The sequence below is a fragment of the Aulostomus chinensis genome, chromosome 5, assembly GCF_037954235.1.
Source record: "Aulostomus chinensis isolate RoL2024-O1b breed Wild chromosome 5, RoL_Achi_v1.0, whole genome shotgun sequence".
Lineage (NCBI taxonomy): Eukaryota > Metazoa > Chordata > Actinopteri > Syngnathiformes > Aulostomidae > Aulostomus > Aulostomus chinensis.
Genome location: NC_141324.1, coordinates 26,776,825 through 26,804,284, shown reverse-complemented (window position 1 = coordinate 26,804,284; position 27,460 = coordinate 26,776,825). Strand labels below are relative to the sequence as shown.

The window sequence follows — 27,460 nt, the reverse complement described above, 5'->3', positions numbered from 1 at the left end:
GTGTGTGTGTGTGTGTGTGTGTGTGTATGTATGCATGCATGTATATGTGTGTGTTTAAATCTGTATAATGTGTTTTAGATTCATCTCATCATGATAAAGGTTAAATACAGCCCATGATAGATTATATTCTCTTTCATTAGACCTGAGCTTGTGTTCTTGGAAGCGATGCTGACTGTGTGTGTGTGTGTGTGTGTGTGTGTGTGTGTGTGTGTGTGTGTGTGTGTGTGTGTGTGTGTGTGTATTACAGTGCAGAGCGCAGGATTACAGTGGGTCAGGGGGGACAGACACACACACAGAGAATGTGAATAAGAAGATTGTGTCCTCCCAGAAGTCAAATCCTCTTGCATCATGGTCATACATGTGCCACCTTAAATGTTTCCCTGCTTGTCACGCAAGATAAAAGCCAGACTAATAATCACGGAATATTTTATGTAAAAATATGTTTGTTTGTTTTTTAAACAAACTCAACATGTTTCATTTTTCATCCCAGACCACCTCTAGACTTACCTTGAACTTTAAAAAAAAAAAAAAAAACTAAAGCGTTATGCTATGAAAGATGGTTCTTTAATACTTTAGTAAGTTATTGTCTTACATACTTCTACTAGGAGGTACCTCCCCCCCAGCGTGTAGCAGCAGACACATGCTATAGCACCTAAATTATACAGGAAAAAATAAAATAGATATACTCTAGTGTGAAATCACACAATTGAAGATAATGAATTCATAAATCAAGAAAATGCTTGACATCTTGTAGTTTTATAACTGATAACACCATGACTCTTTACTACTCCAGCAGCTTTCACAGTACTTGGAGCTCAAAGCAGCTACATGAAATTCATCAGTCGATATTTAAATATTTAAACAAGCATTTTTCCTGCTGTAAAAATATTATGTATTCATCAGTGTCTCCATCACATCCTTCCAGCCTCTCTAAATGACAGGTAATTGGTTTTTGCCTTTTAAAATCTTCACAAGTTTTCTCTGGTCAGCTACGTTAAAGGAACACACCAAGATTTGTTCGGAACCAAACAGACACAAGAGGATGGATCATCTTCTCTCCTGTGTGCTGATCAAGTGAGCTGAGACCCACCCAGACCAGCTGACCACTGGTTAGCTTAGCACAAGAAAAGGTAGTGAATGGGAAGCGCTAGCATACCTCTGCTATAGCTCATCACATACACTTTTCTTTACATGAACAGAAAGGATTTTTCTTATTGTGTTACATATGTTTAGATAAATTAATACCGACAAGTATTTGTACAGGAATTTATAATATAGGATTTTACATGGAAAGTTACCATAGCAGCAATATTCTTAGCATTTAAACTTGCAAAAATGATTTATTTATTTATTATCAGCAGCGCGGTCTGTTAGGGCAGGTTCTATTTATTTATTTATTTATCTACTTTCTGCAGCACTGCAGTGGTCCTATTGGAATGCAACACCGACCTCGCTGCCAACCATTTTGATAGGGGACCATGGAGAAGAAAGCTGTTCCCATAAAACAAAACAAAACAAAACAAAAAAAACCTGCGCTTGAAGCGAATCAATCCTTTTAAAAAAAACGGAGAAGGAGACAATTTTTAAATCCCTGACAAGTGCAGCAGCCTCCTGAGTTTCTTGAGGGTGGCTGCGAATGGAGACAAATGCCACAAACTTCACACATTGTTTTTTTACTCCAGGCATTCATTGGCTCTGTGGGGGAGCCGCTGATGGTCGGGCAAGGAAACGAGAGGATAATAAAGATGCAGAGAGAGGAAGGCCTGTGCGTACCTTTCAAGGAGTTACAACGATGAATAATGAATGCAGGGCAGCAGCGCGCTGGGAGCTGCTGATGGCAGCGAGCAGGTCAGGAGGGAAGAAGAAGGAGATGCTCTGCTTTCACTTGCATCCGCCCTGAGAGGAACCCACCCCTGCTGAATAATTTACACCATCACTAGAGTCCCTGCTAACACACTCTCTCTCTCTCACACACACACACACACACACACACACACACACACACACACACACACACACACACACACACACACACACACTTATGCTCTGTAAACACTAGAAGCTGCTTTAATATCTGGTGTCAGCTGCAGCAACAAGGGCATGACCTTTTTGAAATACAAGTGACCCCAAATACAGTCAAGGTTTTTAGTTTAGTTTTTTTTTTTTTTTTAAGGCAAAGACGGAGGACAAGTATTTCATCCCTTCTAAGTTACCTGTGACATCACCAGTGGGGAGAGATTCTGTGAGCATCTCTTTCTCTTGCCCTTACAAATCTGTCCCCTGTCATGCTCACTCAGCTACTATAACCTCCAGTTCCTCCTCTGTGAGGTTCAGGATCAGAGACCAACAGAGACCGGCTGACCGCCAGTTAGCTTAGCACGGTGGATGGTGGTGGATGGGAAGTTTTAATGGGCCTCTGTCAAAAGTCATCACTTCTCTCCGAAACGGTCTTTGTCTGCATTGATAGAGTTGTGCGTGACACTCATTATGAATTTCAAATGGCTGGATATTGAGGTTTCAGAGATGCTGTTGTCATGAAAATGTCCAGAACCGAAAAAGCGCACCGTTGGGGTGAATATTAACCGTTTATTGTTCAAACGATGTCAGGTGGGGACAGCAGTGGGTGGCGGAGGTCCTCCCTGAGATGAGAGAGCTGGAGGAACTTGATTCAAATCCCAGACTGCGGGAGCGGAACGCAGAGCTCCTGAGGTGCAGATAGACATCTGGCAGAGTCTGGGAGGAGGAGCCGGGTCTTGATGCTGTGCAGGTCTGGTTACATCATCAGGTGGAGACAAGCAGAGAGATGAAGATGGGCACCACAACAGATACATGCTTCGTTCCTGACCAGGTGCTGTGATTTGATGCGGCCAGTGTTGATGAATAGAAGAGCGAGAGCTGCAACTAATCATGGCTGACTTTGCAGGAGAGGGAGAAGAGGATTACTTCAGGACAAACCAAGATCCTGCACCTTATCCACACAGAGGGGGAACTACAGGCAAAACTGGGGTATGCTAACACTTCCCGTTCACTACCATTCATTGTGCTATGCTAACTAGCAGTCTCAGCTCCCTCCTGCAGCAGAGGGGAGTGAAGGGTGTCTCTCTTCTTGTCTGACCATTTCCCAAAGATGCTGGCGTGTTCCTCTAAGTCACTGAACAGCTGACTCTGTTTTCACCACTTTACAAGGTCATTTTTAACAGATTCAATTAACTGATAAGAAAAATAAACTCAGCATCAGTGAAGCCAACAGATGTTTGTCAGGATACCAACAACAACAACAACAACAACAAAAAACCCAAACATCAGATTGGACAGGATTTTTGTGTCTTTGACAGGACACGAATGAAAGTCACATTAGCTTTAATGGCACATGAAATAGTTTCAGATAGGAGCCAACTTTCAAAGAGGGACGCTGCCTTGTGTCGTCTCCTCTGCTGTTGACGGTATGGAAGATGCAGATCAATGAATGAATCACAAATGTTGTCGGTGAAACTAAATGTGAATGGAAATTAGCGTGCGTGTGTGTGTGTGTGTGTGTATGTGCGTGTGTGTGCGTGTGTGTGTGTGCGTGTGTGTCCGCGTGTGTGCGGCTAAAACGAGATGACAAATAACTCGGGAAGACTTCTGAAGCGTTAAACAGTGAACGAATGACTTCCTTCAACACTAAATCACGACTTCAAATGAAGCTGCTTTGGAATATTTGCCGTGACGTTTGACTGTGATTGAAAAAGATTTTTTTTTTTAAATAGCCACGTTTTCCTCATCGGCCGTGGTGAATAATGCAACAGTGGCTGTCAGATTGTTCACAGTAGTTTCCCCTCTTGCTCCCAAATCTTTGGGAGTTTGACTAAACCGACTCGACGAGCCTCTGGTTTTTTTTCTCCTTTGCCTTTGTTTTGGAGTGTTGCGCAGCTGCTGACTCAACTGACAGTTTTTGAAATCTGAACACAGAGGATCAACACAGGGAGCTGAATCCCAGAGGGCAGCTCACCACAACTAGCCCCCCCAACGAATCGGTTCTTCTAGAAGCTTCAAAAAGGCCTGGATAATTACTGAGAGAGTCACAGTCATTAAACACGAGAGCACAGTAAGACATCAGATAAGAAGCAGCGCCTCGTAACGCCGGGAAATCATTTTGGCTGGTCACAAACAAGCGGCTCGCAGATGAAAATATGTCGCCAAACAAAAGAAAAGTTTCATAAATCGCCATCTTCACGCTGGCAACAAATAAAGCCTCAAAATTTCACTCACTTCCATCAGCGTGAAACTGCCTCAGGTGTCTTTGTATCCTCAAGTCTTTCATTAAAGATTCATAAAGACAAGTTTTGCATTTGAATAACTTCAAAACACTGAGATTCAAAGCTGCTGCCTTCCAAACTTTCATTCAGACAATCGGCGGAAGGACTGATGTGAGACCTCATCCTGAGAATCACGGAAAATTAACATCTCGCTTAATTTTTGGAGTTTTCTGCATGAACATTTCCACCCGCGTGATGAACCTGCTGTGTCTTTCACGCTCAGGACCAAACGGCAGACCGACAAACTGAGCTTGTTGATCATTTAGCAGCCAGAGAGCCGAAGATTTCCCCTGAGAGACAGTAGAGACCAGAATAATAGAGCTGGAGGAAGAGTGACAATTGGACTCATGTTTTTCAGAGGGCCGAAAACACCGACTTTAGATGAATACCAATGCTGTTCTAGATGTAGGAATAATTGTGTAACTGTGTGTTTAAGGATCATCTGTGAGCAAATATTTGCCTTTCTAACCTTGTTTATTGTAAAATGTCAGTATGGAATTGTAGAAATGGTGATCTTGCACAGATTATTTTAATAACTCTCCTGCCTTTTAACGGGCAGAAACTCTCCCTGTTCGGCTGATGAGTGGACAGCGGCACAAACAGCAGCGTCCTGCACAGTAAAACGTCCAACTGAAGAAACACCGTCAGTCAATATCTCGTAACGTTGATTAGCCCCTCCCACATGATCCTTTAAGTTGAAGAATTTAATGATACAAGAATCTTTCACTCTCGGTCGGCCAACCCTTGAGTGGGTTTCATGGCACTGACAGGTTGGTGAAAGGCTGCACAGACACATTTTACTGGAATCTTCTGAGCTGTCCGTCCTCCGAGTGTTCTGACGGCTGGATTAACCTTTCTGAAGGCTCGGCGCTGCCTCGTTCGGCACACAATCTGTCAAAAATAGGACCCCAAATTGCACACGCCGACAGCTGCGAGCAAAGGCCACAAACAGACAATGAGCGCCACAATGGGCCTGGCTTTGCCATTAGCTTAGAGGTTGTCATGCCAACAATACAAAAGAGCCACGCACGGAGCAGGCGAGAGCTTTGGCCCTGAGGAGATTTCATATTGAGCTGGAGCTCTGCCTGGAGGCCCTTCACTTCACTTGTTACATCATTATTCATGTGGGGGAGAAAAAAATGCATGCCCAGCTCCTGAGGGGCAGCCGAGGCCCCAAGACCAGAGCAGTGGCGGCTACGGGGTTGTTGAAGCGTGGCAGAGGCCGGGCGTCACAGGGCCGGGTGAACAGAACCACGTTTTTCAGGACGTCCACTGAACCCTGAACTAAACCAGCGGGGCTGTCGTTCCAACTGGTGTAAAACAAGAACTCCAACAAAGACAGTACTGTATTCTTACATTTTATTTGGGTAGAATCTGAAAATGCTCAATCAAAGTTGCACATTCATATTCTAACTTCAAGGAAAAAGGTATTATTCTGAACAGTCTCCCCAAATGATGTATGACATCATAGTATTCTACTTCCTGAAGCTTCAGGAGGAGTTAACGTAAACACAAGTATAATATTTTCCTCTGAAATCAAGTGGAGAGGAGGCAGCTATTAGCACAAAATGGAAATGCTCATGCACAGCACAAGTGTTTAAGAATTGAGGAAATGTAATCTGTTGTTGTGTTGTATAAAATTTTGCAGACACTTGTTTTGTCTTTTTTAAGGCTGTGGTCGACCTCTTCACGGTTATCTCAAAGCCTCCAGCTTCCAGCGGGCTAAAGAACAGAAAGGCAGCTTTCATTCGGAGCCTCTTCAATCTTTTGTCCGTGTAATTTGCTTGCAGTGTTCTTCTTGGCACTGACGCTTGAGCCTGCACACACAGCACTGACATCTCTGTGTCAGTCACAGAGGGCCTCGGCCCGGACGCGCTCACGGAACCACACCAATGTGGATGGATAACGCAATGCGGTCTCTTCCTCTCAGAGCTGATGTGATGATGCCACATCAAAAACAATGACGAAGGATTTGAGGCTGAAATTGTCTGGAGACCGGAGCCTGTGAGAGGCCGGAGAGGAATTACAGCGCTTCACACATTAGAATGCTGCTGTTTCCCTCAAGATTAGGATGGAAGAGATTATTTTAAAACTCGGTTGTTGTTTCAACTGTACTGAATTTGATCAAGTACGCAATGAAGTGTGCTGCACACACGCACACACACACACACACACACACACACACACACATTTTGGTCGTACTGACCTCAATTCATTGCTTGATGCGTGTAGCAAGCGTGAGGTTTTGCGGGAAATCAACAATGTTCCTTGGTTGCAATCCTCATCCTCACCACTAGATGCCACCAAACATCACACGCTGGTCCTGTCAACATAGACCCTTCTCACAAATGAGAGGACAAGCACAGGCGGTAGCAACGGTACCAATCAAAGTTCTGATTCGATCCCATGTGCAGTTGGTGCGGTAATGCTAAAACGAAGACAGGGAGACTGAAATTCTTGGAAGTAATGCTTTTCTTGTTGAAAAAAAATCACACCAAATACACTATTTGATTAAAAAAACTAAGTTTTAAGCTTCAACACTTGTAATAACTATGCATCAAAGTATGAAATGAGAAGCGACGAATAGACAAAAATGGATGCTTTTGAAAGAGACGCCAGTGAAGCGGACCAATCAGCTGATCCAGATCACGTGGGAGGCTTCAGGCAGTTCCAGGTTCCCGTGGTGGTCGAAGATGCCGACGAGTGAGAAAAGAATTCATTTTATGGGATGCAGGAGACTGTGGTGAATACAGTGTTACAATGTATTTGTTCATGACGTGTAAAATGTGGAAAACACAGGAAGTTTGAGAAGACCCTTTTTTAAAATTCCCTTTAGAAAAATCCTGGTGTCATGTGACGTGAGAATGAGGTGGAAGGAATCACTGCGTGGTTTGAAGGGCGTTGGAGAAAAATGTGAGTCTTCTGACTAAAAAAAAAAAAAAGTTCAGTTCTAAGACACAAGATACATTTGACTTGGTTGTGATAAAAACAAATTATGTGTCAATTGATATTTGTGGCAGTGAGTTAAACAGAAATCTTTAAGAACAAATTGACCACAGAAGCATGATGTCAAGAAATGTGCTATTTTGTGATGTTAGCAAAAGAAAAACATGCAATATATGATATTGAACCTCTCCACTCTTCACTCATAGTGTGTGCATACTGATGCTAACACAGACGGATGGGAGTGGAAACTCAACATCCTTGGTGGAGGTAGAAATTAATAATCCTGTGCAGTCAATACATTTCCCCCCCCTGATTTCCATATCTGAAGATCCTACTTGTGGTCATAGCTGCAGGTTACAAAACATCTCTGTACTGCTGTTACCAGAAGAAAAAGGGGGAGAGTGGGGGAGATGGAGAGGTTGTCATGGTAACTACTCATTTTCTGCTGGGGGTGATGATGTAACATTGCCCCTATATTGTGTTCTGGGGGTTTTCTTGCCCTCACAACCAGAGGCAGATAGAAACAAAGGAAATCCACTGAGGGCACTGTAACTGACCCCAAAACACAAAATTACTCAAACCTGTCTCAGGTACTTAACGAATCTCCTGCTTTCGATCTCGTCGTCCTTTTTACCCCCCTCTTCTTTTTGAAGCCACACATGCTTGTAATTTCATGCACTTGAAACAAAATCAGCAGCCATATTTCTTCTTCTCCCTGCTGGAATGATCACACCTTCAAAGTTCAGTGTTCTCGTTGTGCATCATCAGCTGCACGACAAAGGCACGAAAGCCTCTGCAGGAGAGGAGAGAAAAGCTTTAACAGTAAAACATCCCATCACACCTGCACAGGAAGATTCCTGCCACATGAGGGCACTGATCAGCTGCTGCAACAGAGAGCAGAAGAACAAAAGCAACAAATAGATACAATTGTTTATTCACAGTATATAGAAATACATTGCATTTGAGAAATTTATACACAAAGCAAAACAAAATCCTGCTGTGCAAAGCTGATACATATGAAACATCAGACATGCACAAGAACTGGCCTTTAAGAAAATATAAAAGAGGATCATTCTGCATTTAGTTCATTGTTTTTGTTGCCAAAATAGAAACTGACAACAGCTCCATAAGTTTACATTTACACAACATCGCTTACATTTGACTGGCTTTTCCTCAACTGCAGTATAATTTTCTGATTACATTCCCTTCATTCAGTACAAGCAGAGAGAGAGAGAGAGAGAGAGAGAGAGAGAGAGAGAGAAAAGCGGGGGGGGGGGTCAGGCTGCAGCTTCACATCTCTGGCTAAACAGCTCCTCCACCACTTTGGGATCAGCCAGTGTCGAAAGGTCTCCCAGGTCCTTCTCGTTGCGGGCGATCTGTCTGAGGATTCGTCTCATGATCTTCCCTGAATACGACCACAAGAGGAAGAGATGAGGAAGAGAGTGGAGGAGGAGGAGGAGGAGGAGGAGGAGGAGCAGTATTAGATTTCAAAGAGGTGATACCTGAGCGGGTTTTGGGTAGTGCTGGTGCATTTTGAATGAAGTCCGGTGTTGCAATCGGTCCAATCTTCTCCCTCACTACAAAACAGTTAAGGAAAAATGTATTTGCAGAGAGGAAGGCGGAACTCAAAGGCCAAACAATCTCATTCTTCAGAGGACAGAGGAGCACGATAAACCCTGTAATTATAGATGCAACCTAATAACCTTTTCAAACACACACACTTTTTTTTAATCTATTAATCCCTGAACTTGTTTCCTGGATGAACTAGAATTTTCTAAACATGAAAAAAATTACAGAATAAATGTCCTGCAGCCCTGAAGTAAAGCCCCTGACTCTGAGCCTCACCCAGTCTCTTGAGCTCATCCACCAGTTTGTGGTTGAACTCCCTGCAGTCTTTGAGGGTGACAAAGCAGTACAGACATTCGCCCTTCACTTTATGAGGCCTGCTTACGACTGCAGCCTCCGCCACTGCTGGGTGCTCCGTCAGAGATGCCTCCACCTCCGCAGTGCTCATCAGGTGGCCTTGACGGACAAAACAAAAACACCAGGTCATGGGTTTCATCAGGAAATGCTTTTATGAAGAGGTTGTTTTATCAGACAGGCAGTTCAGTACCTGACACGTTCAACATGTCGTCTATTCTTCCCGTGATCCAGTAATAACCATCTTTATCTCGTCTGCAGCCTGAGAGAGAAGAACACAAATTGCATCACCCCACCAAAAAAAAAAAAAAAAAAAAAAAAAAGAGTTTTATGGCATCTTTTGCTCCTAAGGAAACTTCAGCAGAGCGTCATGTAATCTTTGTGAAGGTGGAGTGAACATGATGTTCCCACGTCAACGTGACCTACCATCGCCGGTCACATAAAACCCTGGAAATTTCTTGAAGTAGGTGTTCTCGAAGCGCTCGTGGTTTCTGTAGACGGTACGCATGATTCCAGGCCAGGGCCTCTTGAAAACCTGCAACACACACACACACACACACACACACACACACACACACACACCATATGTATAGCTACCACAGCTAAAAAATTACTAGAACAATCCCTTTCACAATCATCATTAACTAGATGCAACAAATTTTCAACAATCGCTATCAAAATTCAGACTCCAGCCGCCCTCTGCACACAGTGTAAGACCTGTAAAGACCACAAACATGAGTGATGCACGGTGCAGAGTTCAAGCCGTGTGTTTTCATACCAGATTTATGTATTAGTATTAGAAACTGTGGTGAAGGCCGTGAAACTTTGCACAATTCTTTGACACCGGCGCAGACGATCATGAGGTCAAGAAATGAAAACAGCAGAGGAAAGTGATTTCAGATGTCATTCATTTATGAGTTTTAAACATAATCAGCATGCGATAAAACAATAGTCCTTCTATTGCTCATGTCCCGGAGACCTGATGGCTAAGCGAGGACAAAGAAATCATGTCAGCCTGATTACATTTTTGTTTTTGGGCCAAAACTTACATATAGTCTTTTGAAGTGAAGACCTAATATCTTTTCAATGTGTGTAGTCAGAAATGGCCTCAAGCAACAAAAATGTACAGCACATGTCAGTAAATTAAACTGTACCAACATTATTTGTAAGTCTACAATATGAAGAATATGCAAAATAAGTTTGATTGATCTCATAAATTGAACTTACAAGATAACCCTCAGCCTCGCCGTGCAGCTCCTCCCCGTGCTCGTTGAGGACGGTTGGCTCCACCCCGAAGAAAGGAAAGGTCTGCAATATGAGACGGTTTACGTGTTATGAATGTACTCTTCATAACTTTCATGGGAAGTCTGAATGAATATCTTCTCCAGAAAGTTAATATCCGATGAATGACTCAACCTTTTCTCACCAGCATGAACTCCTATTGCTAAAACTCCTGACAGGAGATGCGGGTATGTTTAAGGTTGACACAGAAAGTATGAGGTAATGGGTTTCACTTACAGCCGAGCCTGGTTTCAGCGGTGTGGCTGCAGGCAGAGGAGTTAAAACATGACCTCCCTGCAGGAAGGAGAAGCCATATTTAAACCTGCATGAGTCATGCTTTCATCTTTGTCAAGTAGTTTTTAGTACTAACACATAAAATCACTGGAATTGCCCTTAAAAAGCAGTCAGATGATGTTGTCTCACACTTACCGTCTCTGTCTGCCAGAAGGTGTCGACCACGGGACAGCGGCCCTGACCCACCACCTCGTAGTACCAGTGCCAAGCCTCCGGGTTGATCGGCTCGCCCACCGTTCCCAGAATCTTCAGGCTGGAGAGGTCATACCTGAGAGAGGCAGGTAAGACAAGGGGGCCTCAGATATCTCAGTCATCCTTCAAATGTAGAGATCTACCATGTTATTTCACAACAAAACTACTGAGCATGCTCAGTTACAGTAGCGCCAAACCTCAAGTGTGGCTTGTTCGACTTTTGCGCACATCAAAGTGTTTATGGATTACCGAGCTAACGGACGGACGGAGGGGACACTGATTTCACCAGATGATGCACTTGAAAGACATTTTTGGACAGTTTTGCTGCTGTTAGCCGCCAGACACCATTAGCTTCGAGCTAAATGTATGTGGCTGGCTCTTCCTGCATTTCTGAATCACAAAGAACAGATGCAGCAAACATATTCATGAGCTCCAGACTCTTATTTACGAGTGTTTGAATGGCAAAAAACACTTTTTTGGGTTAAGTTTTGTTTTACAGTGTAGGATGAGGTTTAGATGTTTTCTGCATTTCACCTTAAGGAGGTACATTGTTGAAAAACTATGGTTTCTAATCCTGTTCTGAATTTTGCTAGTCCAGTGCATGAAAACAGCCAAATCACACACCTCAGTCACACCCCTATTTATACAGTAGGGTTGCAGTATGACACAGCAAAATGTTACATAAGACATGAGTGAAAGGGGACATACAACAGCTGGAAACCTTGTTGCACTCATGTTTCTGACGCTTCAGGAAAATTGAGTGAATATTGAGGATTGGAACTCACTTCTGCAGTGGTTCCTGTCCGTACTTCATCAGCAGGCGGATGGCAGTGGGAGCAGTGTAAAACTTGGTCACTTTGTACTTCTCAATAATCTCCCAGAGTCGGCCGACATGAGGGTAGACTGGAATACCCTCAAACTGAAAAGTACACACATGGATCACTCCGAGCAGCAAGTACTAATACCTTGTGTTGAGTTTCAGTTTCTGATGTGGGACCGCATCTAGTAGAACAATGGGCATATAAAACAACTCACTAGAACACTCGTAGCACCATTCGCAAGGGGGCCGTAAGTGATGTAGGAGTGGCCGGTGATCCAGCCAATGTCAGCAGTGCACCAGTACACGTCGCCATGGTGATGATCAAAAACGTACTTGAAGGTCAGCGATGTGTAGAGCAAATACCCAGCAACAGTGTGGAGAACACCCTGTACCATACACAATGACAGGAACACTATTAGGAGATAATCGGCGCACACACAGCTGCAGACAGCCCGAATAAGGGGGCACTTGATGCTGGCAGAGGGGATACAGGTGTGTGTGTGTGTGTGTGGGGGGGGGGGGGGCAGCTTTTCTACAGTTTCTTCAGTTTTCTACATGTCAACCTTTGGTTTTCCGGTGGACCCGCTGGTGTAGAGGATGAACAGTGGGTCCTCAGCGTCCATCCATTCAGGCTCACAGTCCTCAGGAGAGTCTCTCATCACCTCATCCCACCACACGTCGTACTCCGAGTTCCAGGAGGTCTGAAGAAACCAGGACAAGAAATTAGAAATATGAAATGCTCGATGTGTTTTCTCACATGGAGGAGACAACACATCCTGTCAGATTGGTTCATGAAATTTAGGAGATACCATGTATGACAGTGGTCAGTGTAACGCCTGGGGCCTGAATAAATGTTTAGTGGTAGTCCTGAAAATCCCAAATGAGTCTAAGGTGAAGCAGCCGCTCCGTTGGCGTCATTCATCATATTTTCTTCATATGCAAAAAACAGTTTGTTACAATAGAACTTTCTCAGCGTCCAAATAAAGATGTCCACCTGTAGTTTGTGTCCTGACGCACCGCTCTTTGTCCTCAGCGCGTGGTGCCTGACCACAAGGCATTTAGCGACGCTGGATGATCCTCTGTGACAGAATGAAAACATGGTGTGAGAGCAAACGACATCCAGTCTGGAGGGTCATGGGAGGCTTTTGTACAGTTTGTGTTGTTTTGAAATCTCTTGTGACAGTTTTCCACATCTTCTACAGCTCTGGCTCAGAAAAGCAAAAAACTCCACAAATAACTAGTCATTAAACAATGGAGGCAAAGAAGAGGGAGATGAAGGTCTTTTGTCCAGGAGCAACAGACATGCAACATGTGTTTCATGTCCCAAGAAGACGGATGGAACTGAGGAATACTTGTTACAGAGGAACAGATTCACTGCAGCAGTACATTGTACGTCATAGGAGGTAAAATAATATAATAAAGTAGTTGTATACAAATTGTGAAGGTATTTTGTCAAAGCAGAAAACCATTAAAAAAATGTTTGACAGAATTTTGGTATTCTGGATGGTATCTAAACACATTTTATTGTGAAATTACTTCTCCAAGCTGTCGTAGGAGCATGGCTCAATGATTTTATCCCTACTTACATCTCCTGCACCCCTACATTCTGACCCTTTGTACTAATTTGCCATATCCTGCACGTCTGACTTCCGTCCCAGGCTCTTGTTGCCATGGAAGAGGAGCCATTTGGGTTTCCCTGATGAATCTGGGTACTCCATGTTGCCCGGCAACCTGAAACCTGTGGAAACCTGACAGTAAATGTCCTCTATATCCCTGATAATAATTCTGTGTGTGTGTGTGTGTGTGTGTGTGTGTGTGTGTGTGTGTACTCAGTGACTCATACACCAGGTTGGCTCCTATAACCAACAGCTCATGCAAATAAAGGGCATTTGCTGAGATTGGAGAAACCTTGTACCTACTTTTCTCTGCATGTCTCCAACGCTTCATCTGCAATCTGTTTCAGGTTGATCAGCTTCTCTCCTCTGTAAACACCATCTGTGTATAACAAAGTGGCGAAGGGAGGGACCAGTAGATGAGAGACAGACAATAAATAGATGTCGAGGTGTATCAACAAGCTTTACTGCCCCTGAGTGCTACTGAGGATCCCAGGAATGCTGCATCGGCATACACATCTCCCAGCTGGGCTGCTGGACCTACCTGCTGTCACCAGGACGCTGCTGTGGGCGTCTATAACCCTCTCACACAAAGACTCAGAGGAGAAACCTGCAAACTGAACATGCAGACAGTCAGAAACAAAGCAAATGTTAGGAACTTTTTTCAAAACAAAATTCTGACCTCCATTTAGTCTGGTGAAACTCAATTTGCGGGATTGCCAAGATAGCATTCACACATTCACATCACATTCACATCACATTCACCATCCGCCGGAGCAGTTGGGGGTTAAAGGCCTTGTTTAAAGCACCTCAGCTGTCTTATTGAGGGTGGGCCAGCACTGCTCTTCCACTTTCCCTACCCAAATTGATCCTGTGTGTCACGGGGTTGGAAGCAGGACCCCCCCCAAGCTTCTCTAAACTTTAGGCCACAACTAAGAATCATTCCGGTTGATTTGACGGAAAAATTAATTCTACAAACATAACTGTTCTGGCTGAAGCGCCTGGCTGATCGTGTGAAAAATGAAAAAACAAAGTACAATCCAGTCACATCTCGATTTAAAAGTTTTCATTATGGACTTCTTATGTGTGGATTTGTTGTGGCATGTGGGTGTATTGGAGCAGATTCAACTAACATAGTTAAAATTGCATTTTTTATTATTTTTATTATTATTATTTCACATTGGGTTTGGCCAAGTGTCTGTTGTTTTTCATTGTTTGGTTTCTTCCATCTCTGTTATAATAAACAAAAATCAAGAAGAAGAAAAGCACAACCCGATCATTCACAGCTCCTACACTGTGGGACTTATCAAGTGCTTAAATATCACTTCCACTCACGAACACAACGCTGATGAAGGCCTGAGTGACCTCACGCGACTTCACCAGTGGCTGCGACTGCACACCCAAGACCCATGTTTATAAGCTAACTTTAATCAGAAAAAGTTGCTATTTTTCACATGAGATTCCCTCTAGCCTGACCGGTGCTGATGTTAGAGTCTAATTTGATGTGTCGAAGCTGTAAAGCTGGTGAGTAATATCTCCTATCATTAGGAAGTATAGAGGAATAACCTTGTTGAATATTCCATCATCAACCAGACATCCAGATCGGTCCCCTGCCTGGTCCTGGTGCTCTGGCCGTGGTTAATAGTTCACGCAGTATAAAGTTTCAGTGTTGATGACAACATTATGACTCAGGTCATTGAGGACTCTGGACTCAGCAAAATGTCACCACATTAGCGTCACTGGCTCTGCGTCCTGACTCACATCTGCGATCTCATTTTATGCTAAATTAATTTCGAACTAGGATTTAGAATGAGAATGTGGTGCTATTTAAAAGCTCCAACACATCCCCACGTTGCTAAGTGATGAATCATATCAGATACGATGAAGACTTGGAGGTGGAACGTGAACATAGAACAAGCACAAGCAAGGTCACTCATATTCAGGTCTGCCAAAAAGAGGCTATTACCAGTCATGAACCCACCGTGGACCAGCCAGGAGATATTTTTAACAAGGCTGCTAACCTTTGTACAAATAGGGAAGGTTGTACCAGGAAGACAGTGTAGGCTGGCTCCCAAACCAACCCTAACTGATCTCTTCGCAGACTGGATAGAGCCTGTAAACGTCTGACCCATATACCAGGGAACTACTAGCGTTCACGCAGAGAACAGCTGATAACTACTGGAGCTGCAGTCTGGTCAAACACACTTTCTGGACATGTAATTTTGGGGGGGGGGGGGGGGGGGGGATTGGGTCAAAGTAGCAAACACTGCTAACCTGGAGGTTGACTGACTGAAAAACAAATCAATTTGAACTGAGATTAAATAAAATGGAAACGCACGCGTGCTGACGTAGCACCAGGAAACAGATTCCTGCTATGAGCGTCGCAAAGTTTCTCATAGATCACAACACAGAAAGTGTCTGGGAAGGGAAATAATCACTGTTCTGATACTGCATGAAAGTCCTCTTGTTTAGAAATCACGACCTCTTCATTCTTGAAACAAAAAGAAAAAGCTTCTCTTCATCACATGACTTACCACAATGGAATGAACAGCACCTATCCTGGCACAGGCCAGCATCGTATAGACCAGCTCCGGGATCATGGGAAGGTAGATGGACACTCTGTCTCCCTTCTTCACACCTTCATCAAGAAACATAAAGTTGTCAACAGCAGTAATCACAGAGGGTAGAAACCAAATTGAACAGTTCAAGAAGACGAAGCTCATCATTGCCTGACTTAGACTGCTTCTAAGCTCAACTCCAGCAATGCTAACATAACCAGCATCACCTCAGGGTTTGGCGCTTCATCATCGACATGCTTCCCCTTGGACACATCATGTGCAGCCATACCGTTCTGCTGCTGCACCCTGATAACACCCGGCTCTAGATCTCCACCAAACCCATCACTCCTGTCATTCTCTCCCCAATCATGAACTGCAACTCAAACCTTACAAATCAGCTGCAGGACAACCGAATCCCTCCACCCCTCAAACCAGAGTTTATCACTCAACACTTATGGTCCCACAGTCTCAGCCTCCCCTCCTAATATTAAACCTTAGCGTCATCCTGGATCCAACCTTCTCCTTTAAGGTTCACATCAACATCCAAAACATCCTGCAAGATTCCCCAACTCCAGCTTTCATCCATGCAATCAGCACCACCGGGCTGGACCGCAGCATTCGACACAGGCTCATTGGATGAGCAGTGCCATTGTAAGGGAGTTTTCTATTTGCATAACCTAGTTTTGAGATCACAATTTGCAACAGTATATAAAAGATTTAATCGGAAAAATGGACATGGCTTTATTCTTCAGATTGCAAATTTCTCCAGGAGATCAATAAAGTATCTCGCTATCTCTCTATCTTCAGAGGTGTTTGACATTCTGTCCTAATTTCACGTGTCACATGTTCCTTGAAGTGACTGAGTAATGTCTTTTTAGGTCATGCTGTTCAGATGCTCGATAATAATCTCGAGCTGATGAAGACTTCGTCTTCTCACCCATTTGCTTGAGGACGTTGGCGCAGCGGCACACCTCGCCCAGCAGCTGGCGGTAGGTGATGGCTGTGCGGTGGTCAGGTGAGTTGCCCTCCCTGGGAAGAAAGCACAGAGAAGAAACACAAAATCTCCTCATGTCCTTAACAACCTGGCTAACATGATGTTCAGCCAGCGTGTTGAAATGTGTCTATATTTGGTTTGGCTGATCATCAGGATAGACTTTGAAAAACTATGTGGCACACATAAGGCCTCTGGTGCGGAGCCAAAATAACATCAAGCTTTATCTCTGATGATGAAATATATGCGAACAGTGATGAAACTCTGCAGCAGTTCTTATTGATAAAAAGTTAATGATTAATGTGCCTTTGTATCCTAGATCATTTCATTTTATTAAGAATTGTTTTGCCCTACATGTCTATCGGCAAATACTGAGCAGAACCAACCAAAAGCCAAAATCTCGCCTGGAGCTCCACAGCTCTTGAATTCAATCATAATGTCTGTTTATTTAGAAAAAAACAAAATAGATGTCATAAAAATTGCTGATAAGTTTAGCGGAAATGTTCCACTGTGGCCTTTTACCACATTAATATACTACATGATGAATAATTTCCCCAGCAGTTGCGAGGAAACTCATCCACAACCTTATTTCCTACAGGTTTGACTGCTGTAACAGGATTGTCTCAGATCTCCTAAAAAGGCCCTTTGACAGCTGTCACTCGTTCAGAATGAACCAAGAAAGCTTTATATACAGCTACATTTGTCAGCTGTCTGAACTGCTCCACACAGGGTCTTAAAATTCCTCATTTACATTTTGTAAATCACTAAATGCTATTAGGAGCATACCCGTTTAATCTTCTGCTACCACACCGACCCTCTAAACTTCTGGGGTCGTCTGCCATTAAATCCAAATCTGCTTTCAGCCATTGCATGGCAGATATCTGGAGCAAATCCATGTGTTATACTTGCTAATTCATCTATTTTATTTCCTTGACTTTTCTTTGCTTGTTTATAATATCCTACACTATTCATTTAATGTCATTCAACTCCTGCTGCACGAGTCTCCATGTTGTATTGGGTTTTTTTTTTAATGCTCATGTTCTCGCTTAACAGAGAAAAACAAGACAATAACACTGGATAAGTGATACTCTTACCTTTAGTGATGTAGAAGAAAGTAACTGTACTCTTTACTGTTAAAAAGCACTGCAAGGCTCCTTTATGCCAAGCACAGCAGAATATCATTGTCATATTTCAACCTTCATTTGGGTCTAACGATCAAAACAAAAACTGCTGCATTCACAATAGCAGCCAATTTCTGTTGATGCTGTCGCCCATTGAGATTAATTAAAAGAATATTTTGTTGAGTGAATTTGAAAGGGAAACCACTGCAATTAATAAGTAACTTAATAGGTTTAGACCCAGTTTAAGCTCTCTGACATTGAAAAAAAGGCAAGTGTCACTACACAAACAATATGGAACCAATTGTGAAAAACTTACTGACATTTCAAACCCAAGTTACAACTTCTTCTCTAAAATACAGTTTTCTTGACAAGCAGACTTGATGTAATTACTTTAATGTTGATTGATGCAATTTAATGGTTCTCTTAATGGAAGAAATAAACATAATCCCTTAAAATCTGTGGTTTGGACGACACACGGTCTTATTCATGTTGCGCCAAATTAAAACAAAAGTGATCTCGTGATACTTCACTTCTAGAGGAGATCCAGCTTACTTTAGTTCAGTCGAGAGCTCAACATTCTATCAGCCAGTACAATACATTTATCACCTCTTGCAAACTAAGTAGCAGCAAATGAGAATCTTTAAATAAAAGGACCTGCTATCTTATTTTTAATGATGACCATTTAAAACAAAGTCATTGTCCTATTCGAAGTGTTTAATAGGAAATAAAGAACCAATTGGTCACTGCTAAGTTGAATATAAACAACAAGTAAGACAGCAGACTGTCTATTTTGTCTTCATATGGCGTCACCAGGAACACATGAGCATCTATTACATAAGTCCTTGATGCGATGCAAACACAGTTGTGGGTGATAGCTGTGCTCCACTATGCTCGGTTCCATTGAACCCCTATTGCTACTAAAAATGCAGAAGAGCTATTTCTTGTTTGCTAAACTTCAGCTGACAGATCAAATATGTAGCATAATGTCCCTGTAATGCCATAACATCATAAAGTAGATCCTTTATGGTGAACTATGGTGTGACGCTTCACCCCGACCAGAAAAGTAGTTCTTAAAGTACTTGAACTAAAGTTATTTAAATCGAGAACACGTGCTAGGTGGAGCTGGGTGAGAAATCTGCTCAATATCCATCTGAAGTGTTTTATTCTTTAGGATTTGAAGAAAAACTATTCATTTGTATTTTAAAAAAAGGCAACATTTTCCATGCTTGGATTTGTATCATACAATCCACGGCAATGCTGTGTGGAAAAACGTTTGGAATGTTTTGAAACCAATGTGTTTATGTGATCCGGTCATACTCTGAAGCGGTAGCAGTGCGGGACTGCACCACTATGTTCTACCAGCTGAGGTTTGTTGTGGTGTTCTGGGGTTGCAGAGGGGACACAGCAGTCGCTATTGGCAGGAATACTTGACATAACTCAAGGCAGCGTTTCCCCTCAGAGCCATCATTCACCCTGGTCACCCATTGTTGCTTACCAGTAATAGGCAACCTTTTCACCGAGGTTCCTCTCTTTCACATGTCTGTCCAGGATATTATAGCATATGTTGGTTTTTGCACCTTCCATGCATTTGACATAAATGTTTCCTTTAGTCACGTCAAAGTTATACTGCAGCATTGGGCCTGTTGCAGGCTTCTTCCAAAAAAAGTCATCTGCAATCTCTTTCCAGAAAGCTGAAACAAAGTAATACATAATTTCAGTGTTAGGAGGCTGCACACATGCCAGATAAACACAGTGAGAATCTGTATACAGTCAAGCTCAGCAACATGAGGGAGAATGAAAGAAAATGCTCCAAGCGCTGCTCTAAAAATACAGACATGTTTGACCTACCTTCTGGATTCTCTAGAGATTTCCTGTAGGCTGCCAGATAGGAGTTAAAATCGGGTACATGAGCATCCCTCTGCAGGTCATCAGGAGGATAGTACATTTTGTCCTGAGTTTCAGGAACAACCATTGTGGAAGGCTAGATGCAGAGAGCCCTATATCATCTGAGGTTGAGTCAGAAAATGGGTTAATCTGGAGGCACTGCTGATCTGTCTGGATCCTCCTGTTTAAGGAATGAGCACTACAAGGCCTCCTGAACTGAGGCAATACAATTCAGCATGCATAAAGACCCACCTCTAATCCATGAGCTGCAGGCTCTCTCTCAGTCTGCTTAGTGTCAGGACAGCCAATCAGCTTAGCTGGTGCAGCACTCCCACTTTTTTATTGGATGAGCCTTTCCTGGCCTGTTGATCGCATTATTTTTTTAAGGGAAGAGGAGGAGGTGTGCAGCAGGATGAATACTTGGGATTCAGATGGGTGCAGGGAGGCTTGACTGGATGGGGAGGGTGATGGTGCAGAGAAACAGAAAAACATTGACAGGAAACAATTTCTAGTTCACTGACAGCAAGAACAAAATAGAAGTATCTTCACTGCATCTGTTTACAATCACACTTTCTCAAATATATAACATTATAGCTTCATAATTTGTACATAATAATTTATTTCATTTGCATGATATGATGTTTTAAAATTTTGCTTCAAGGTACTAGATCAGCATTTGTTATCTTGAAAGCTACGACTCAAACTACTTGGAAAAGGAATTCATGTGAAATATTTTGCCATGATACCAGATTTTCATTTAAAGAATCTAGACCCAACAAGTGTCATCAGTTTTTGCTAACTACTTCTTGACTCATACTCATAAAAATAACTACAAAGAAATTGTGCCCATTTCATTGAGTGTTACATGAAATCTATATTCTTCATTCATCATTATGGCATACAGTAATGTGTAATAAACAGTAAGTAACGGCGATGTTCTCATGAGTAAACGCTGGTAAACATGCGACATGTTCTAGCCAAGAGGTTACATAACATAGCTCAGAGGTAATGATCAAATGGCTGTTGGCATCATTTGTTTTTGGATCTGAAATGTCATTCTGGGATCGATTAACTTGACTGCCTGAAGCGGCGTCACACGTCAGACCCTCTCAATCGAGCGCGGTAACGTTGTTGATGTCTGCTGCGAGAGTCCCGTCCATTTGCTAACGCAACGGGACCAAAATTGAAACCCCTCAAGATGTTCTTGTCTGCTGCCGTTCGTTCTGCAGTGTCGCGGACGGTATGGTTGAGAAGTGTGTTACAGATTTGGTTGCATTTAAGTTCTCTTTTCGGTGAAATGGCGAGAAAATATTCTGACTTTTCACAAGGGCAAGTGGTGGAGGCCCCAAGCTAACAGCTAATGTTAAGTAACGTTAGCAATGTAGCTAGTTTTGCTTACAGCTGTCAAGCGTAAAAAAGGAGCTTATAAACAAGCAAAAAGGAAATATTTGCATGATCTTTTAAGAATTATTATTAGCTTTTCTTGTGCTTGTTTTTAGCTTTTACTCTCACACGGTGGAAAACACCGTCGCCATTTTTTTTAACGTGATAAATCTGTCAACGTGTGTCACTGGGACTCCCATCAGAGCTCAGACAGTTTGAGGGTCACTTTTACAATGGTTGACATTTATCAGTGGCGTAGAGCCAAACGTGTTGTCATGAACGAGCGTGAGTCCTATGCCTCATCTGCCGGTGTAACTGTTGCATCCCTAAAAGTGCCTCATTTCGTCTTTCAGGTCAGGGGTCTGCACCGGTCTGCTGCTCGTGCCGGGGCCGGGGGGATCTTTGTGGTAAGATCCTTTGTCAAGATGGGTGCAGGAACCAGGTGTCATGGTTGAATTTCTGTGGGACACCTCACAGTTCAGGTTTCAAAGCTTGAAGAAGACATAGTTCGTTACAAGAGCATGAAGGATGACGACCAATTTTTTTTCCTGAGAAGCAAAAAATGTTAGGCTGTCCTAACAGTTGTTTCTGTATTTGTCATCTTGTGATTGTTACTAATACAGCTGCTTTGGTTTTCCCATTGTTGCAAGTTCAGCTATGACAGGGATGAAACATGTAATGCACGTTAGCGTGTCCAGAAGCCATTTTTTTATGTTGTCATCACCCTGAGTGATATATAATAGTCGCATATTGTATTTTAACATATTGCTTATAATTGTAAACCACTTTTTTACGTTGAAGTAATTTAAATGTGTTAAGAAAATAAGCGTGATTAGGATCTCATTTAACAGGCTTTTGAGCCTCTATTGTTGAGGTGTTGCTAGGTTTTCTGGCATGAGTTTAACAAAGGCAGCTCATTTATCCAGGGAGCTGCGTTAACTGGCTGTTAGAGCCATGCAGTGACTTGAAAACATCACAAGCGGCGTTCTTGTGTAACGGAAACATGCCATGGTTTCACAGTCCCTTGACAAACCAAGTGTTTTTGACTTGTGTGGTGGGGGAAAGTAGCTGGGCTGAGTTGACTGTTCACTCCTCTTCAATTGGCATCATTGTTTAAGATGAGCATTTCAAATACCGTTAAATTAATTCCAAGCACCATTTAAGTTACTGTCCTAATTTTACAAATTATTTTTTGCTGCTCACAAGGGGGCAGTGTGTCCAGAAACCGGAATAACTGTCATAATAATAACCTCCATGTTTAATTCTGAGGTCTAATGGAAACTCCATTCTCCCCCTGGGCTCGATGGGTTATTTATGTTTAATTAGCAGACTGGTACTTATTACCCTTAAAAGACTATTTTTCAGTCATGAGATGGTAGTAAAATTAAATCCATATTATCTTTACATTTAGAACAAAGATAATTACCCATTTAGTGCACAAAATATGCATTATTGATGTTTCTTAACTCAGAATACTTTGTTTTAGCACAGAGATACACCTGACAACAATCCTGACACTCCTTTTGAGTTCACTGAGGAGAACAAAAAGGTAAGACACTCACTGAGTTGTTTATCAGACATTTTTGTAGTTCTTGCCCAATGTGATGTTCCCTCTCTCATGATTTCATACATTCCTGCATGAGTCTTAATTATGGGGAAAATGACCTGTGGTCAAGTTCGTTTTATTTTGGATATCTGACAGACGTTCGCCCCAGATCTCAGAGCTGCCGTAAGAAGCTAGCAGGCCTAGGAAAGCTCGCTCCTAACCACAGGCCTTTTACGGGTCATCAAAGAAATTACTCTTTGAGTGAAACAAAATCCTGATTATTAATCCAAAAAAAATTCACTAGTTTCATTTTACATGATAATTTGTGGGAAAATATGTGGAAAAAAAACCCTTTGACATTAATATTTGAATAGAAAATTCTTGTGGGTTATTTTCATAGCTTCTGTGTCATGTGACCCAGTGGCTCCAAATCAATAACATCCATTTTTTAATAGATTTTTATATTTTTCATGAAGAATATTTTGAGCAGAATAAATCCTTTTCTTACAGCTTCTACGTCATGCAACCAAGAAAAATCCAAATCAGAAAGAGACATAGCTGGAATGGAGAAATACAACACACCTGTTTTTATTGCATTTTACTGTCTCTTTAATTAATATGCATATTTGAATGCAAAACTAACAATTTTCCTTCAATGGCTTCAATGTCATGGGACTCAATGTCTCCCTGGCAGGAGAAATTAGACACACCATTTATATGATTATAGTGATTTGTCTGTCAAGTAGGTACAAAGGCTGTTGCTTTGGGAGAAGGGTACACAATTTGAAAAGCAAAATCTGATATAACAGGTGTAACGTGTTCTTGCTCAGCATTTGAGATTCGGAGTTCTGAACAGTTTGGGAAGAAATAAGAACATTATAGCAGTTTAGCCTGCAGGTCAAGAGCGCAGGAGTTAGTCTGTGTGTCACTCATGAGATGACTAGGTCCCCTTTTTCTCTGCGAACAAAATCTGTAGCATGTTTGTTTACTTTCAGTTTAATGGGATGTACCTGTTCACCACATATATACATTTAGACGTGGTAATCGTCTCATGTGATAGCTATCGAACCAAGACAAAAATAAGGATTACATCGTTTGACACCAACTTAGATGATAGAATGCTGGTGATGATGCTATTTACTGTTCATGCTTTGACAGCTCTTCATTTGGTTTGCAGAGGATCGAGGCGATCATTTCAATGTACCCAGATGGACATAAGCAAGCAGCCACCATCCCGGTGTTGGATTTAGCCCAGAGGCAATATGGATGGCTCCCCATCTCAGCCATGAACAAGGTGCGATGATATTCACGTTTTACAACTATGCGATGCCAATTTATAATTCTTACAAAAATCATTTACATAGTATTGTAATGAATAAAACATACTCCTGAATAAGTTTCACATCATGTGCAGGACCCCAGTGAATGTCTGCAAATGTTTTGATTCAGGTCGCCGAGGTGCTAGACATCCCTCCCATGAGGGTGTATGAAGTAGCGACATTCTACACAATGTTCCTGCGTCAGCCCGTGGGAAAATACTTCATTCAGATATGCACAACTACACCCTGTATGCTCTGCAACTCAGACAGCATCCTGGAGGCCATTCAAAACAAACTGGGTAAGAGAGAAATTTTCCATCTTATGGTGGGTCACCAATGAAGAGATGAACATGGAAGATGAAAAACAGTCTTTATTATGCATATTTGACATAACCAGAGATGATGAATAAACATGTGAATATACAGCCGTCAGTACATTCAAACAAGTGTGCCAGAGCAGCAATCAAGGAGACATGAGACTGAAATCCCCAGTTGAATTTTACAGAAATGAATGCTAACATAAATCAGTCTGTTTTGTTGAAGATACAAATTAGATTCCTCCTTATAAACCTAATAATGAGGTTGTACTTTTGTCTTGCTGAGAGTCACAGCTGTATTATATCAGGCAGTACTGCTTAAGTTCCAGCAACCCAGTCTGCAGCATGCCAGCGGCGATAAGCCAAATGTAAAACTTGTCTTAATTTGTTTATCCAAAGGTATCAAAGTTGGAGAGACAACACCAGACAAGATGTTCACGCTGATAGAAGTGGAATGCTTGGGTGCCTGTGTGAACGCTCCAATGGTCCAGATCAATGACAACTATTATGTGAGTGCTTGAGTACTCTTTGAGAGCGTATTTGCTGAAGAATTTAACATAATTTGGTTAAAGCCCGAAATTAGTGTTACTCTGTCTGTAGAACAAGCCCCATTTTTTTTTTAAAGAGAGTGTCAAACTCTACACATTTTGTTTGAAAGAAATTAATGTGGGTGAAAATCATTCATCTTAATTTACTAATAATCCTGCTGGAAAGTCAGTGTTGTCCAAATTCCATCAGCCCAGTGTGATGTGAAAAGCCTTTGCTTTGGATTTTTGGCTAATTATCTGGAATTGTAAAGTTTTTCTCTTTCCACTGAGGACATTTTGGATATTGGAAACTGCCCTGCCCTCCCTCTGTCAAACTTTCACAACTGGCGTGTCAGTGATGGTATTTTCAACAGTATCAGCAAGTGATATTACAAAGGAAACAATAGTACATTTCCAGAATGATAACTCTGAAACCTCAGAGCTAGAACTGGAGAGTATTTTGATTGAGGACATTAAAATCGCAGGAGAAGCTTATGTGTTAATTGCAAATGTCAGCATTCAACATTTTGACAATTTATGTGAAGGGCAGACATATCGGAACACCATGTTCTTGCACAGCAGGGTAAATATGTATAATACATTTAATTTTACATTATCTAATGTTTTATTCCATGAGAAAATGAAATTACCCCTTCTTCTCCATTTGTTTAATGTGTGGCAGGACATTGCCCCCTCATTGTAATTAACCTTCTAAATGAGAGCAAAAGTATTTGCTGTCATACTTGTGGGTTGTATATGCACACCTTTTCATCATATTCTTGTGTCTGAAAGCTTGGCAGGCCTCCTGTCCCTAGTTACTGTTGCTAATGTAGGATAAGACAGTGGTTGCCGTACGGAAGAGCTTAGCAAAGGGTTTATTCACAGAAGTAAGACTCAGAACAGAGGAATTTTATGTAACACCTCAAATTCTTTAAGGCATAATCAGTAGAGGCACGACAGTGAGGTTATACTTAACAAGGCATTTGATAATCACAGATTATATCATAATTATATATAATCAGCACTTAAAATACTCGTTGGATACTAAATAATTCAGCAGTCATTTAATTCTAATATTATATTCTAATTTTCTAATATTCTAACATTAATATTAATTCTTTTTCAAGAAAATAATTTTGTTATTGTTAAAGGAAGCTTATAAGCCTTGAAGAATCATGGATCATCCCGAGTTTACTTTGTTATGGTGGCAAAAATATATATACATATAAGAGACATTTTCTGTTTTATTTCGGTGTTTCAATTTCTGATCCTGTCTTTATACTTATTTACAGTTAGGATTTTATATAAAAGGGTTGAAGGACTGTTCGTTCATCCGTTAAATATGTCCCAACTGCATAAATCCATTTTGCTTTTTGAAAAAGACAAAAAAGGGACAGCAGGGTCTGCTTTTGTTGCCTGAGTTTAGTAAAAGTAAAAACAAAATCAAGTTTATAGTTATTTGGCTCTATTTTTAAACCTCATAGACAAACAAACTATTTTTTCATTAATCAGATTGGAACTAATTTCACAAATTTACGAATGTAATTATCATTTGTTACAGCCCATCATTGCCCTTTAGTCCAGTAGTGCATGATAGCTTTCTCTAGCCAAGCAACAACAGAAACAGAAAAATGTGAAGACATTTTTAATATATCTGATGCAGTTTCAGCCACTATATACTATATATACTATATACTTGTATTGTTATGCCTGGCGATAATTATTGAAGCATTTTAAAGGGTATTTTGTGTATGTGTTGGTTAAAACCTGGCAGAGTAAATCCTTCTTTGAAATGAGCTCGGACTAATTGTTGCTTTCTCTTATATTTCCTGAGTAATTCTCATTCTATGATTGATAGTTTTGTTTTGACTTCCTAAACTTCCTTTACCTCCTCTTGAACGTTGATTTAAGTGGAGATGAGATTAGCTTCGTGGAGGTTAACAGATGGGTAAAACTCTAAAGCCCTTTGCTCTAGTCCAGTTCTGTGATTCTCTAATGGTGAAAAACCGTTTCACCATTTGACTTTGTTCTTGTTTTCAGGAGGACCTCACCCCCAAGGACATTGAGGATATAATTGATGAGCTTAAAGCAGGCAGAGTCCCACCACCAGGGCCAAGGTACTAACAAGACATAGGTTATGTTCTGACTGATTTTATAATCTCATTGCCCCAATATATAGTGTAAATATGCATTTGTTTGTTGCAGAAATGGACGTTTCTCCTGTGAGCCTGCAGGTGGACTGACCTCCCTGACAGAACCTCCGAAAGGACCAGGCTTTGGTGTAAGGCCGGACTTGTAAACAATTTCGTCCGCATTCTGCTTTTCGTCAAAAGCAACATGTCCTGACCTGATTATGTTTGACTCAAACAAACTGTAAATAAATTGTTCATGTACCTGTGCTCTAGCTGTCAGTGTGTTACTTAAAGGAATCCCAGTGAGGCAAAATATGA

The 27,460-nt window shown here is 41.8% G+C and overlaps 2 protein-coding genes across 2 annotated transcripts; one reads left to right on the top strand and one right to left on the bottom strand.

The window, feature by feature from the left end:
- Positions 1 to 8,162: 8,162 nt before the first annotated feature.
- On the bottom strand, positions 8,163 to 20,169 carry acss2l (acyl-CoA synthetase short chain family member 2 like). The gene is made up of 18 exons (XM_086204289.1): positions 19,883 to 20,169; positions 19,530 to 19,725; positions 16,860 to 16,951; positions 15,899 to 16,002; positions 13,909 to 13,981; positions 13,671 to 13,746; positions 12,746 to 12,830; positions 12,315 to 12,452; positions 11,967 to 12,137; positions 11,717 to 11,850; positions 10,875 to 11,007; positions 10,683 to 10,739; positions 10,392 to 10,472; positions 9,591 to 9,699; positions 9,358 to 9,426; positions 9,090 to 9,266; positions 8,747 to 8,821; positions 8,163 to 8,649 (listed from the first exon to the last, which is right to left on the bottom strand). The coding sequence occupies exons 1-18, from the start codon at positions 20,004 to 20,006 to the stop codon at positions 8,522 to 8,524; spliced, it is 2,022 nt and encodes a 673-aa protein (XP_086060415.1). The 5' UTR covers positions 20,007 to 20,169; the 3' UTR covers positions 8,163 to 8,521.
- Positions 20,170 to 21,002: 833 nt separating this feature from the next.
- Positions 21,003 to 27,409, top strand: ndufv2 (NADH:ubiquinone oxidoreductase core subunit V2). The gene is made up of 8 exons (XM_086204288.1): positions 21,003 to 21,158; positions 21,655 to 21,708; positions 22,788 to 22,850; positions 24,025 to 24,141; positions 24,297 to 24,465; positions 24,883 to 24,992; positions 27,051 to 27,127; positions 27,216 to 27,409. The coding sequence occupies exons 1-8, from the start codon at positions 21,117 to 21,119 to the stop codon at positions 27,307 to 27,309; spliced, it is 726 nt and encodes a 241-aa protein (XP_086060414.1). The 5' UTR covers positions 21,003 to 21,116; the 3' UTR covers positions 27,310 to 27,409.
- The last annotated feature ends 51 nt before the right edge of the window (positions 27,410 to 27,460 follow it).